At 43.3% G+C, this 15,415-nt stretch overlaps 1 protein-coding gene across 1 annotated transcript; it reads right to left on the minus strand.

Moving 5' to 3' along the window:
• Positions 1-352: 352 nt before the first annotated feature.
• Umps (uridine monophosphate synthetase) lies at positions 353-13,172 on the minus strand. The gene is made up of 6 exons (XM_090344973.1): positions 12,963-13,172; positions 9,501-9,654; positions 6,558-7,229; positions 4,429-4,604; positions 2,670-2,784; positions 353-789 (listed from the first exon to the last, which is right to left on the minus strand). The coding sequence occupies exons 1-6, from the start codon at positions 13,116-13,118 to the stop codon at positions 620-622; spliced, it is 1,443 nt and encodes a 480-aa protein (XP_090201099.1). The 5' UTR covers positions 13,119-13,172; the 3' UTR covers positions 353-619.
• Positions 13,173-15,415: the final 2,243 nt, after the last annotated feature.

The raw sequence follows: 15,415 nt of genomic DNA on the forward strand, positions 1-15,415 counted from the left end.
AACACATGCTATACTGATTTTACTCTATTTCTAAAATTGTTAAGCAACAACAACAAGGAGCTTGTTGGGCCAGAGTTTGGCCTAGTGGTAGAGTGCTTGCCTAAGCATACATGAAGACCTGGGTTCGATTCCTTGATCCCACATACATAGAAAAATCCGGAAGTGGCTCAAGTAGTAGAGCACCAGCCTTGAGAAAGCCCAAGGACAGGGCTCAGGCCCTGAGTTCAAGGCCCAGGACTAGCAATAGTTATAGTTTCAATACAGTGATAAGCCAGTATTTTCCAGTCCATGATTTAACTCAAGTCCCTTCCACATAGACACTGTACAAGAATCCACACAGCAGGAAAGGCTATTTCAAGACAGTAAGGTTCAGTGTATTTTTTTTTTTTTTTGCCAGTTGTGGGGCTTGAACTCAGGGCCTGAGCACTGTACTGGACTTTTTTCTCAAGGCTAGAGCTCTTCTTCTATTTGAGTTACAACACCACTTCCAGCTTTTTTCTATGTATATGGTAGCGAGGAATCGAACCTGGGCCTTTGTGCATGCTAGGCAAGCACTCTACCACTAGGCCAAACTCCCAGTCCCAGGTTCAGAGCATTTTTAAGAATGTAGCTGATGCACTCAATCAGCAAGTCTACTCAAATAAGCTTCCCAGGCAGCCTTTCGATACATCTCAGCTGCTTCCAAGCGATTAGCAGCTGAAAGTATTCCCCGGCCTACTATGATGACATCAGAACCTCGTTTACCAATAACTTCTTGTGGACTGTTGTACTGTTGGCCAAGATGATCCCCTGCAGAACAAAACACAGAAAAAACCCATAATACAAATACCTGCAAACCTGTCACACCTCCAGCTTTAAAAATGTTCCTGCTTGCTAGTTCCAGGGTCTAAGATTCACTGAATCTTCACTCTAAAGAAAGATGCTAGCCAACTGCTTTTCAATGTAGGTAATTATAGAACATTTATAGTTACCCATGTAAACTCTTAGGAAGCCTTGTGTAAGCAGGTCATTCTGCTAAGGCCTGCTCTGGGAAAGGACACTGGAAGCAACCAGTAACCTTACTGTTTTTAATCATTTAAATTTTCACTAGCTTGTTCTTCCAGTTAAAAATGTGATCAACCTTCCTAGTCTCCACCACAAATCTTTCCATTTGTCTGTTCAGCATACTGCCCATTCCTTCAACATGAGTTGTTTCTCAGAACATTGTTCTCCTCCACATGTACAGAAAAGTGAAATGGTCCCTGTGGTAAACAATATGCACAAAGGAATATGAACATATGGCTAATTTTAACTAGGAAGCAGGCTGTAAAAAGAATGCAGTAACTCTCAATTCCATGGGTAGATACAGTCCATGCCTCCCTTTGGGGATATCTTGACAAATTCCACTAAGGGGTCATAGTCATGAGAACCCTAATGATAAAATTACTACTCAACCTCTTACGTTGTCCATACAAGTAATTGTGATGGTGTGATGGGCACCCTCCCTCACTGAAAACAAGTTGATTATCAGCATCCTACAACATTTAAATCAAATGTTTCTCTATGTATCCCTACCCCTTAACTGAGTGAACTGTTTTTAGCCACTATATTTCTCAGACTGTTTAGTGTTTCACGTTCCAATACACTTGACAGAACTGAAGTGCTCCATGGTGGAGATTCATGGTGCGTATTTGCACAAAGAAAGGTTTAATTTTGTTAGCCTACAAGTTTCCAAACTCTGGAGCACACAATACCTTCTTTTGGCAGCATATTCAGAATACCAGTTGGAAAACACTAACATCAAGAATAGGTTGTGGCATATTTTTTTTTTTTTTTTTTTTTTGCCAGTCCTGGGCTTGAGCTCAGGGCCTGAGCACTGTCCTTGGACTTTCTCAAGGCTAGAGCTCTACCACTTGAGCCTCAGCACCATTTCTGGCTTTTTTTTTCTATATGTGGTACCGAGGAATCGAACCTGGGTCTTCATGCATGCTAGGCAAGCACTTTAACCACTAGGCCAAACTCCCGGCCCCAGGTTGTGGCATATTTTAAGGACTTTTTTTTTTCTTCTTCTTCTTCTTCTTTTTTTGTGGGTCACCGGGCTTGAACTCAGGCTGGGCACTGTCCCTGAGCTGTTCAGCCCAAGGCTACCACTCTACCCTTGAGCCAAGCCCCACTTCAGTTTTCTAGAGGTTAATTGGAGATAAGTCTCAGGTCCTTTTGTGCCCAGGCTGGCTTTGAACCTTGATCCTCAGATCTCAGCCTCCTGAGTAGCTAAGCGTGAGCTACCCTGCCTGGCTTATTTCATGGACCTCTTAATTTTAATCCTAAAATTGGATTAAACTGTTCTGCAAATACAGACCAGTGTCACTGGGCTAAAGAGCTCATTCATAATTGTTCTAGACCAAGAACTCCTTTCTTTAGCAACTTTACTCAGGTCATAAAGAATACAACTGTTAAAGAAGCAATTTTTTTGGCCAGTCCTGGGCTTGGGCTCAGGGCCCGAGCACTGTCCCTGGATTTTCTCAAGGCTAGGGCTCTACCTCTTGAGCCACAGCACCACTTCTGGCTTTTTGCTACATATGTGGTACCGAGGAATCGAACCTGGGTCTTCGTGCACGCTAGGCAAGCACTTTAACCACTAGGCCAAACTCCTGGCCCCATAAAGAAGCAATTTTGAAAAGCAGACTTACCTCCTGCTTGTAGCTGAACTCCTGGAGTCAAGTGAAGAAATTCTGGTCTCATACTTACTCGAGAACCAGAAATAAAACCAATCACAAATTCCCAATGCTCTTCAGCCATTTCAACCTACAGAAAATATATCATATTATCAGAAAAGTTAATACTTCTTAAAAGATTATCTTGGGGGAGGGAAACGGGTACCAAGACATGTGAAAGGGTATCAATATATGTGAATTAATGCACCTTCTATCTGGCAAATATCATGTAACCCTTTTACTAATTACAATAAAAAAAAGATTATGTTGATTAAGTAGATATAATAACTTGCTACACATATGTCTTTTATTTCATCTTAGATATAAATGACCAAACAACTGTTCACTTCATTGGTCCCTAAGATGGCCTCCACCCTCTTCCCCTTGGAGTTCATCAAAATCCCTGTACTTATGCATCGGGACATCAACATGCTGTTAAATATTCATCTGTAATTACTCATTCTCAACTATCAAGATCTAAGGAACTCTTTCGTCTCTGCCTTCCCTCTTCTTCAACCCCTGCTATGAACTGTCTTCATTTTTTGCACTGTTGTCTCACATGCACAGCAAGTCCACTTGGCTTTCTGCTTTGGCTCTTCCCTTATACTGTTCTACTCTGGCTACCAGATATTACTAGTGCACAAGTTATTTCCTGCCCTGGAGTTAGACTCACACTCCAGAATATTAATATTAGCAACGACTCCTCAGTCCCTTTGCTTGTGAGGTTCAAAATCAGGTACTATAGAGCATTTTGGAGAGGAGCTAGAACCTCACCCTATGGCTGTGCAAATTCTTAACCTCACATAGTCTTTATGAGTTATTTATACCAGTAAAGTGTGAAAAGGCACTTTGTGTGTGTTGGTCCTGGCTTTAACTCTGGTCTGGGTGCTGTCCCTGAGCTTATTTTGTTCAAGGCTAGCAGCTCCACTTCTGTCCTTGCCCCCTCTTTTCTTCTTAAAAAGGTATTTTATTGAAGAGTTTGACTTTTCTTTCCAGGCTCCAAACCAAGATCCTCAGATCTCAGCTTCCCAGTAGCTAGGATTATAGGAATGGAACGCTACTCTTTTAAGTAGAAAATTTGAGGTGCCTGGCTCAGGGAAGATGTATGTATTACAAGAACTTTTAATACTGGAGGAAACCATGTTGTTTGACCCCTTAGCATCTCCCAAGATAGCTTCTCTATCACGAGACTGTGGTAATGTGAGACCTAGGACACTCAAACTGCGCATCTTATAAGGAAGACAACTAGCTGGGTGCTGGTGGCTCACACCGGTGCTCCTACTTACTCGGGCTACTGAGATCTGAGGACTATAGTTTGAAGTCAGCCAGGTAGGAAAGTCTGAGACTGTTATCACGAATCAACCACCAGACAACCAGAAATAGAGCTGTAGCTCAGTGGCAGAACACTAGCCTTGAGGAAAAGAGCACAGGAGCAGCACCCAGGCCCTGAATTCAACCACCATGACATAGCCACACACAAGACAGCTAAGGACAGACCTTATTAACTATCTTAGTGTTTCTCCTAGAGTGTAACTCAAAATTCCTTCAGTGTCCATTAGGAGCTATCAAGGAACTGTATCCAACATTTGTTAGCTATGTTACTGTGATAGTAGGCTATCTGCAGGGTGAGACACGGCTTCCCACAGATTCCAGATGAAGACATTTTCTTGCTTTGGAGCATGCAGCACAACAGCCCTTGCCTTCTCTCCCACAAGACCCTCTGTGACTCACTCACCGCTGCCTTAGTGTAGTTCCCAGTGGCCAGAGAGCCAGCAGAACTCATTTCTGCAATGAGCAAACACCCTCGATGCAAAGGCAGGCCAACTTCCTGCAGGCCTTTCACAACCCCCGAGCCTGGAACCACGTGAGCATTCACTAGGTCTGCCCAGGAAGCTATTTTAAAGATGCCACCTAAGAAGGGAGGAAAAAGATACTTGCCAATTTTCAAACAAAAACCTCTTTAGTTTTGCCAACATATTGATATACATTTAAAAAACTCCAGTGATTATCTATCTGGTAGCTTGGCCAGAGAGCAGGGAAAAGAAATTTAGGAGTTCTGTACCTAGTCAGGAATAGTGACAGGTCTGATTTATTTTTGCAGGATGAAGCTTGGAAACACTGCTAAAGCTCATACAACTAGAAGTGGTCTCCAATGAAGACAGATATGTACTAAATCAAAGACAACGAAACTCCTCTTGAAGATGACGGCTTTTCAGAGCAAGGATCTCCCAACATCTCTCAATGTTCTCTAAGTAGCTGTTCTGAACTATTCTAATTTCAAATGAGAACTGGTGGTGGGTGGGGAACAAAACATGGGAGGGGGTAACAGTGTTCGACAAGAAATGTACTCATTATCTTACCTATGTAACTGAAGCCCCACTGTACATCACCCTGACAATAAAAACTGGTGGTAATCATTTTTTTTTTATTTTCACTGGTCCTGGGACTTAAACTTAGGGCCGAGGGACCGTCCCTGAGCTTTCATGTTCAAGGGCAGCACTCTGTCACTCATCTACCTGAGAAAGGAAAGTGGCATTGTGGCTCAATTGGAGATGAAAGTCATATAGACTTTCTTGCTGAGGCTAGCTTCAAACCATAATCCATTCCCAGCCTTCTGAGTAGCTAGGACTATAGGAGTGAGCCACCGGCACTGGGCAGTAATGATTAAAACAAACATGCAAATCTGGGTGCAGATGACTCATGACTGTAACCAGGCTGAGACCTGAAGGCCAATGTTCAAAGCTACCCTGGGCAAAAAGGTGAAACCATTGCTAACCAGCAAAAAGTCAGAAGCAGTGGTAGAACACGTCTTGAGCAAAAACCCCGAGAGCGAGCCAAGAACCTGAGTTCAAGCCCTAGTACTAACATGCACACACAAACAGGGTGGGGTGAAGACAAGCAAACCTGAAAAAGGTTGACAATTCTTATGACAGTCAATAATCAAGCTGAGGGGAACAGCAGTGTCAGAGCATCTGCACATGAAGCTAGTCCCACACAGACATTTCTAGTAGAAAGCAACTGCTTAGGAACTTGGGAACATGCATATGTTTCTGTAAGAAAAATTTACCTTAAAGACACCTATGCTAAGAGACAATATGGTAAAACATCTACTCTCAGGTTAAGTAAAACAAAACAAGTTAGCTACATATGGTATGTTCTCATCTTTTTTTGGAGGAGTGCTAATCCTGAGGACTGGCCTCTGGCCATGATCCTCAGGGTTCAGTCTCCTGGGTAGCAAGGATTATAGGCATGAGCCACCAGTGCCCAGCTATGATCACGTATTCATAGAAACAGGAGACATTTGCACAGAACTAAGCATGTTTTTCTAATAAATACACTACTTTGAGTTCCTACACTATTTTGAGTTCCTATTTGCTATTTAAAAACTTCTGAGATAAAAATGGCTTCACTGATCCTTTTCCTGTTAAAAACAAATCCAATCATTATACCCTGCCTTTTCACTGTTTCTTGTATTTTGGGCCAACATCTAATCACTCTGCCTCCCCATCGCTATCTCATCCATCCTTGTGGTATCTGCATATCCATATTCTAGGAATAACACCTCCGGAGCTCTCAATACATGATGCATGGAGCTCACCACTTTATAGGAACAGACACATCCCTAGGTGAGCTAATGAAGGGATTCAACACAGTACAGCATAATGGTTTGTAGTGAGCACATGGGGTTTGCCTTCCTGAGCACAGAACTGAGAGAGGGGGAGAGAATTTCATAAGACATCCTCGCTTAACAGCCTGCTCTATTGTTGTACTTCCAGTTATGTTTGCCAATACATTGACTTTTTCCCCTTTTGCCAGTTTAGAGTGGATCTCTGATTTGGGAAGATTTCTCAAAATTACCCTTACCTTCATATTGTTTTTTTACTGTGTTTCCTATATCTGCAAATTTCCGGTCTTCAAATATTAAGAATTCATGACGCCTTGCCAGAGCTGTCAACTCCTTCATCACATCCAGAGTAAAATCATTCAGAATATCTACATGAGTTTTGAGCATGCAGATGCTGGGTCCTAAGTTATCTGCTAGCTTCAATAGCTCAGTGGCCTCTGAGACATCAGCAGACAGACACAGATTGGTCTCTTTCTTTCCCATAAGCTGCAGAAGCTTTGATGCAACAGGGTGGGTCCGGGGCAGTTCTGCCCGCGCACCAAAGCTGAGTTCTTTGGGTGCTTCCTTCACAGAAGGGAGAATGCCATTATGGTTAGCTGCCACGAAAACATTCTCCTGAATGAATCTCTTTACTCTCCCAACCATCTCAGAATCAATTTTTTTCTGCTGTTCAAGAATCTCCAGCATTCTGGACAGTGTACACACTGGATGGAGTCGGATCCCATGTGCTTCCAACTTGTCCTTGCCCCCCTGCTCTCTGTCTAACAGCACCATGGCATCAGTGACCTTCAGGCCCTCCTTCTGAAGAACCTCAAAGGTTTCCAAGACACTAGAGCCACTGGTAACAACATCTTCAATAATTAGACATGTTTCTCCTGGATTAATTGTTCCCTCTACAAGACGCTTAGTACCTAGAATAGAAAAAATCTAATTACAATTTATGCACACACATTTCAGCCAATTCAAGATAGACAGTGAATACACTTTATACATAATAAAGAATGAGATGCTCTAAGTCTTACATGCTGACAATGCACTTAAGAGCTATTTTGTTCATGGATCATTCTCTAATGTGCCACAATAACTGTTTTGTTCACTGTCTGTATCCCCAATTTTCTACTATATATATATATATATATATATATATGAAATAGTTATAGCATGTCTAGCCATTTGTTTTGCAATGTAAATACGTATTAGTGTGTAAGATCAAATATGGAATTTTTTTTTCTTTGCCAGTCCTGGGGCTTAACCTCAGGGCCTGAGCACTGTCCTTGAGCTTTCTCAAGGCTAAAGTTCTACCACTTGAGCCACAACACCACTTCCAGCTTTTTCTGTGTATATGGTGCTGAGGAATTGAACGCAGGGCTTTGTGCATGCACTTTTCCACACTCCTGGCCCTCAAATATGGTTATTTTTTGAAGCACAATATCCTAAATTATCAACTAAATTCCTTTTTCTATCAACTATTACAAGTTCATCACTAAGACAGCTGCACAATTTATTTTTTGAAAAGAAATTCAAATGGAAACTATTTTTCAAACTTTTTAGACCCACTATAACTTTATGTGACTAAATGTACTATTCTATCCTCAGGCCCCACTATTTTCATATAATCTACAAACTGTCAATTCAGGCTGTAGGCTTCATAAAGAAACAAGATCAATACACAATGCCTAATCAATATACAACATTTCAGGCCTGGAAGGTAATGGAAAGGAAGGTGATTTGAATCATTCTTTAAAGACTCAACTTTATATTTTCCACTAATTAATCTTGTTTTAAATAGTTGGGTATTTTAGCCATTTCTTGAATCACCCTTGGCCTTTTCAATTTCCCTCAACTCCTTTCTTTTCCTTAAAAAATCAGCAAACCTGCTGGGCACCAGTAGCTCAAGTCTATAATTCTAGCTACCTCAGAGGCTAAGATCTGAAGATAGGCAGGAAAGTCTATGAGACTCTTTTTTTTTTTTTTTTTTGCCAGTCCTGGGCTTGAGCTCAGGGCCTGAGCACTGTCCTTGGACTTTTTCAAGGCTAGAGCTCTACCCCTTGAGCCTCAGCACCACTTCTGGCTTTTTTCTAAGTATGTGGTACCGAGGAATCAAACCAGGGTCTTCATGCATGCTAGGCAAGCACTTTAACCACTAGGCCAAACTCCCGGCCCCGTCTATGAGACTCTTATCTCCAGAGCCAACAGTCGAGTTCTGGCTCAAGTGGTAGAGTATTAGTCTTGAGGGGGAAAAAAAGGCAAAGCATATGCTCCTAAGACATTGTGCTGAACAGAAAATATCAATACACAAGTTGATGTTTGAATTGCCTAATCAATACAAAACATTTCAAGGAAGGTGATTTAACTCAGATGTAATAATTTAAAGGACTCAGGAAGAATATTCAAACACTAGGAAAATAATAGTACAGGAAAAAATTCTAACAGGATACCTAAGAACCCAGTTTTAGATAAAGTTTTTAAAAAAACCTTAGAATTTCAGCCCTTTCCCCAAATTAGATGTAGCCTGTGTTACCCCACCCCCAGTACTGAAAATGCAAGTACCTGTAGCCTCCAGTGGCCACCCCCTTCCATGTGTTATCTCTCATGTCCAGTCACAGCTGCAGAAGTGTCCCCGCCCCTAATAGCTCCAGCATGTGACTTCATACATTGTTCAAGAAAATTGCTTATAAGGCTAACTGCAAATTTTGCTTTTGACCTTGATACCTGCACGTGATTTTTGCCATTATAAACCCTGTCCTACTAGAGGTGGAGGCTGCTCTCTGTTCTCCTTCTGAAGAACCTCAAAGGTTTCCAAGACTTCCTTGGGAGTCCAGGACAGGACAGGACAGCCACCGACCAGCCAATAAACTCTTTGTCATCTTTAACCATGCCTCTGTGGACTACTCCACTCCAGGATATTTCAGTTACATATTAACTTAAAAGTTTATGCTACTTTCTTGAGCTGAAGAGCTCAGGGACAACACCTAGGCTGAGGTCAAGCTCCACAACCAATAACAACAAAAAAATTATGCTACTTAAAAAGAAAAATTGAAAGGTGATGTACAGAGGAGTTAAAGTTACATAAATCTAGTAGAGAAGATTTCTTTCTGAATAGTGCCACCCTCTCCCTCATTTTCCTCCTAGTTTTTTCCATTCTGACCCCCCTCCCCCATGCAGAGCTACTTTTATCTTACCATAATCCTTTGTTTCTTTCCTTCTAATGAGCATTGGAATTTGATTGGTTGAACAGATAACTGTAGCCAGTGGCAATGCAGTGTAAGGAACTCCACATACTGTGTCAAAATTGATCCCTGCATTTTGGGCAGTTTGGAATAAAATATCTGCAACCTGTAAGCAAATGAATACATACATTTTCTATTATTTTAAATGACAAAAATTATTTAACAACATTAAAGATAGATAACTTCGTAGAGAAGACTCACAAACCCACTGATGGAAGAGAAACACCTTTTATTACAGTTCAGGGAATTTATATATGTAAATTCACATGGCTACAGATGGGTTACTCAAGATTAGCCAAGCAGTTGGTTCTCTGGAGACATATAAGGGAAAGTATTCAAAACCATTTGGGCACATTACTATAGTGAAATCACGCTTAGTTTACATGGAAAAAAGAACCTACTCAGCCAGACTCAGTTTCTAAGGGGATTAAGGAAGGTCATGGAATTTATCCAAAGATTAATAGCCCCCAGACTTCCTCAGTAATGTTATACTTTTAGTATTTATGCCACGTGGCTGAAGTTTCTTGAGGAAGTCTTTCAATTAAGTGTTATAAATAGAGCCTATTGTGTGAAATATATACTTTCCACAAAAATAAGCCGTACTTCCAGCCTGCACTCACTAAAAAATTGTTCATAGTTATTTCTAAACTAGAAGTCTTTGGCTTTGTGTGTGTATGTGTGTGTATGTGAAAGAGGGGGGGAGAGGAATGTGTGTGTGTCCTGGGCACTGCCCCTTAGCTTTTATTCTCAAGGCTAGCACCACTCTACCCCTTGAACCACAGTTCTACTTCTGACTTCCTGGTGGTTAACTGCAGGTAAGTCTCATGGATTTTCCTAGTGGGCTTCAAACCACAATCCTCATAAGGGTCTCAGAACTGTCTCCTAAGGATTACAGGTATGAGCCACCAGAACCCAGCATTTTAGAGGTCTTTTAAAATGATTTTTGCATCTGTACTTCTAAATATTTAAGGGTCTGTGAATATTTTTAATTTGTAACTATTTATCATACTAAAAATAGATACACCCTCAAACTGTTTATCACTTGTTTCAGGGGATACATTTTGGAACATGCTGTTTAAGTGATTTGATTTGCTACCTAAATCTCCATGGGGGTGGGAGGGTGTGGAGGGTGTGGAACAGGACTAAATCTAGCATAGTGGAAAGTGTGCTTTAAGAGTACTCAAGGCTTTGGGTTTAATCCCCAGCAAAAGACACATATGCATATAATTATGAAATTTGGAAACTTTTCATGTTATTTCAACTATTTCCACAGAATTTTATCCCAGTATAATATAAATTTCTTTGAAAAGATTCCTTTACCATGCTTCTTTTTATGTATATAAACTGAAATGTATATCCACATTTAAAACTGTAAATCATCATCATGCCTCCAACTCTTAAGTCTTTTGCATTATCATTGCTCTGAGCATAGATTAAAATTTATAAATTTTAATGAAAGCATGAGAACATTATTTTGGAAATGCATTACTTAGTGACATAAATGTCTTCCCCTTACAATTAATGTACTCAAGTATTATTTCTAGGAAGGTCAAAGTTGGAATAAACTCTACTGCTTTTGGGAATGTAAATACTGAGAATCTGTACATAAATCAACAGACGTGAAAAGCTTTATTATACTCAGATCTTTCTTGTTTTTTTTTTTTTTTTTTTTTTTTTTTTGCCAATCCTGGGCTTAAGCTCAGGGCCTGAGCACTGTCCTTGGACTTTCTCAAGGCTAGAGCTCTACCACTTGAGCCTCAGTACCACTTCTGGCTTTGTCTAAGTGTATGGTACCAAGGAATTGAACCCGGGTCTTCGTGCATGCTAGGCAAGCACTCTACCACTAGGCCAAACTCCCAGCCCTATACTCAGATCTTTCTTCTCCCCAATTAACTACCAAAAGTTGCACATACACACCATGATCTAGCACCAAAAAAAGTTAACTTTCTATCAACTGATGACTTTTTTTTTTTTTTTTGCCAGTCCTGGGCTTGGGCTCAGGACTGTCCTTGGACTTTCTCAAGGCTAGAGCTCCACCACTTGAGCCACAGCACCACTTCTGGCTTTTTTCTATGTATGTGGGACAGAGGAATCGAACCCCGGTTTTTATGCATGCTAGGCAAGCAATCTACCACTAGGCCAAACTCCCGGCTCCAAACTGATGACTTCTTAAACCAACTCTTCCTTAGGAAAATGTCCCCATATGTGCCTCACTTTCTCTACGGTGATGACACACCCTAGCAGGAAATTATATCTTAGCAAGATTCTAGATGGTAAGAAAGTTCACAAGTTAAAACCACTTCAATCTTCAGTCATTTTTACAATAACTAAACATATAGGTGTGCCCAGTAAACTCTAAACTGTGGGGAATTTACAAGGCATTGTACTTTCTGCCTTACTGGGATTTCGGGTGTTGTACCATTATGTTTGGCTACATGTCTTCTTGATAGAACTTTTTGTGATGATGGAACTATTCTGTATTAATGCCACCTAATATGGTAGCCACTAGACACATGACTGACTGAATTCAAAAATCCATCATGCTACAGGCTATCAGTGGCCAGAACCAGAGATCTGAGGGCAGAAGTTCAACAGGAGCCCAGCAGTAAAGTCCCTGAGTCTTATCTCCACTTAACCAGCCAAAGGCCAGAGGTGGAGCCGTGGCTTTCTCCTCAAAGACCCGACCTCAGAACTACAGAAGCTGATGGGAAATTCATTCCCAGGTGATTCCTATATGGAGAAACCACTAAGAAGTCCCAGGTTCACCCCTCAAACGTGGACTAAACACTTGCCACCCAGGCTGTGTCCACCCCACCGGGCCTTAGTTCTTGTTTCGGGCCATACAATACAAACTACTACCCCGCTCCCCTTTTTGTGCTGGTCTTAGGGCTTGAACTTAGAGCCTGGGCGTCTCCCCTTAATTTTTTTTTTTTTGAAGGCTAGAACTGTCCTACTGAGGCCACGGCTCAAGTGCCTTTTGGGGCGTTCCTCGGAGATAAAGGGTCTCGAGGCCTTTCCTGCCTGAGGTGATTTTCCTGCCTCCTGAGTAGCTAGGATAACATGCGCTTTCCAAACAAGATTTTTCCAGAATAAGCCACCAGCTCCTAAATTCTCCGCTCACCCTTTCCTCTCTTCTCAAGGGTTACTTTCGGGGTGAGGGCTAAATGCCAAGGACTCCCTCGAGGGCTTCTCGGTCGCAGGGCTTCCCGAGGCTCTCAAGACACGTGTCGCGGCGGGCTCCGGAGAACCGCTCCAGCTGGGTCCCCAGGCGCCCCGGCATGCGAGCCGGCTCCGGCGGGGAGGTCCGCGCGGCCGCGGGTGCCGAGGGCCCGCGGGGTGCCGCCCTCGGGCCCGGCCCCGCCCCGCCGCCCCCCGTGTCCGGGCGCGGTCGCTCCGTCCCTCCCGGCGGGTTACCTGACGGAGAAGGCGCGGTCGGGACACGATGCCGCGCAGGTCGATGTAGACGGGAGAGGAGAGCCCGCTCTTCAGCACGAAGCTCCCAAACTTGAAAGCCTCCACCTCGAACAGATCCGCCACCAAGGCTTCCAGAGCTGAGGCCGCGGCCTCCATCCTCCCGCGCGCGCTCCGCTCTCCGAACAGCGCGCCACGCGCCGACCCTGGCGTCCCGTGACGTCACGGGAAAGCCCCGCCTCTTCCGCGGGCACTTCCGGCCTTTCCCGCGCAGCCTGCGAGCCCGGGCTGCCCGAGCGGTCTGCGCCTCGCCGGGTCTCCCCGGTGGGAACTCGGAGAGGGGTTAGGTTCCCCTCGCGGTCCTGTTGCCTCCAGGGTGGTGAGCTCAGCTGATTCAGCGGATCTGTGTAGACGCTGATGACTGTCTAGCTCTAACCACCGCCCCTTCCATGCTGGCGGCCAGCCATCACTTCCAGGCTGTCAGCGGGCAGAAGTTCTCCCAGACCGAGCCGCGGCTTCCTTCATGCACGGAGCAGCGTCTGCACTGGAGAGCTTCATAGCAAGTTGCACAGAGGCATTAGCCAGGTCCAGCAGACCCCTGCGCGTCGCCCCTCTGCAAGCTGCGGGGCGGGGGTGGGGGGTGGGGGCGGGGGCCGGGGAGTGGAGCGGGGGGAGGGGAGGGGAGGGGAGGAGGTGCTCTTTCCTTCAGGGGAAGGGGGCTGGGGAGCCTGGGACCGTGGGCCTCGGGACTGTCTGGAGGGTAAAGTCGTTTGGTGTCAGCCCCCTACTCAAATTAGCCTAACCTAGGTGGGTTTTTGTTGTTGTTTTGGGCATAGGTGTTTAATTGGAGATGAGAGAGTCTCATAGACTTTCTTGCCGGGCTGGCTGCGAACTACAATCCCCAGATCTCAGCCTCTCCAGTATCACTAGGATTTCCGGCAGTAGCCACCAGCGCCTGACTTATGACTGTTATGTGCTTTTTTTTTTTTTTCTAAAGAGATTATGCTGCACAGCCAATGGGAAAGTTTGTTTCTCATTACAAATAAATGCAGTCTCAATGCAATAGGAGCCAAATGTTAGGACATCTTTGTTCTTACTGTCAAAGCATGCTAATCGAAGTATTTTCTTTTTTTCTTAATGGAAAATTAGCTTTGTTATTACTGTTAGGTCTGCCCTGGAGAACAGCCCCACCCTGCTTCCTCTTCACCTGCCACTCACCAGTAATTAGGTGACTGTGAGTCAGCAAAGGACCCCAGGCTCTGAGGTCACTGCCTCCTGCCTTTCGCTATGTAATCTGTCTGACACCAATTTCCTTTCTCTCTTCCTCTTTCTCTTTCTAATTTGTCTCAATCTTCACGCTCCTCCATCTTCTGCAGTTTGCTCTCTGCCCAGTAAACTTTTCTGCTAGTGGTGGGTTTCCTTTCCTTTTCAGCGAACCTTACAATTACCATGCCAAACAAGAATTTAAACCAATTGAAGTTATTTTAAGTATGAAGTTACTCACAGGTCACAACTTACGACCCAGAAACACAACAAAGTAAAGTTTGGACAAATGGGACTGCATTAAACTGCAGAGCTTCTGTATGGCAAAGGATATAGCTAGCAAGTTAAATAGAAAGCCCACAGAGTGGGAGAAGATCTTCACTAGCCATACAACAGACAAGGGTCTCATATCTCAAATGTATCTACAGCTAAAAAAATTGAATCTCTCCAAAACAAATCTTCAAAGAAACAACCACCCCATTAAAAGATTGGCTAAATATTTAAACTTCTCTGAAGAAGAAATAAGAATGGCCTATAGACACATGGAGAAATGCTCGACATCTCTGGCCATAAAAGAAATGCAAATCAAAACAACTTTGAGATTCTACCTCACTCCAATTAGAATGGCCATGATCAAGAAATCAACAGATGCTGGAGGGGATGTGGCCAGGAGGGATCACTACTACACTGTTGGTGGGAGTGCAAACTTGTTCAACCATTATGGAAAGCAGTATGGTGATTCCTCAAAAGACTAAACATAGAGCTCACCTGTGACCCATCAGTTCCACTACTTGGCATTTACTCAATCGTCCAGAAACAAGGGCATACTAAATCCACTAGCACAACGGTGTTCATTGCAGCATTATTTACCATAGCTTAGATATGAAACCAACCCAGATGCCCCTCAGTAGATGAATGGATCAAGAAGTTGTGGCACTTATACACAATGGACTTCTATGCTGCCACCAGAAAGAACAGCATTGCCCCATTTGTAAGGAAATGGAAAGACTTGGGGAAAAAAATCATATTAAGTGAAGTAAGCCAGACCCAAAGGAATATAGGCTCAATGGTTTCCCTCATTTGTATTGATTAGTACACATCTAGAACTCTCCTAGCAGAGGATTACAATAGCTCAAAACCTAGGTATATAAAGTCATATAGGATGAGACTAAATGAAAGGATCTCTAGGATAT

Source organism: Megascapheus bottae, chromosome 1 (genome assembly GCF_031878675.1).
Source record: "Megascapheus bottae isolate mThoBot1 chromosome 1, mThoBot2.hap1, whole genome shotgun sequence".
In the NCBI taxonomy this organism is placed as follows: domain Eukaryota; kingdom Metazoa; phylum Chordata; class Mammalia; order Rodentia; family Geomyidae; genus Megascapheus; species Megascapheus bottae.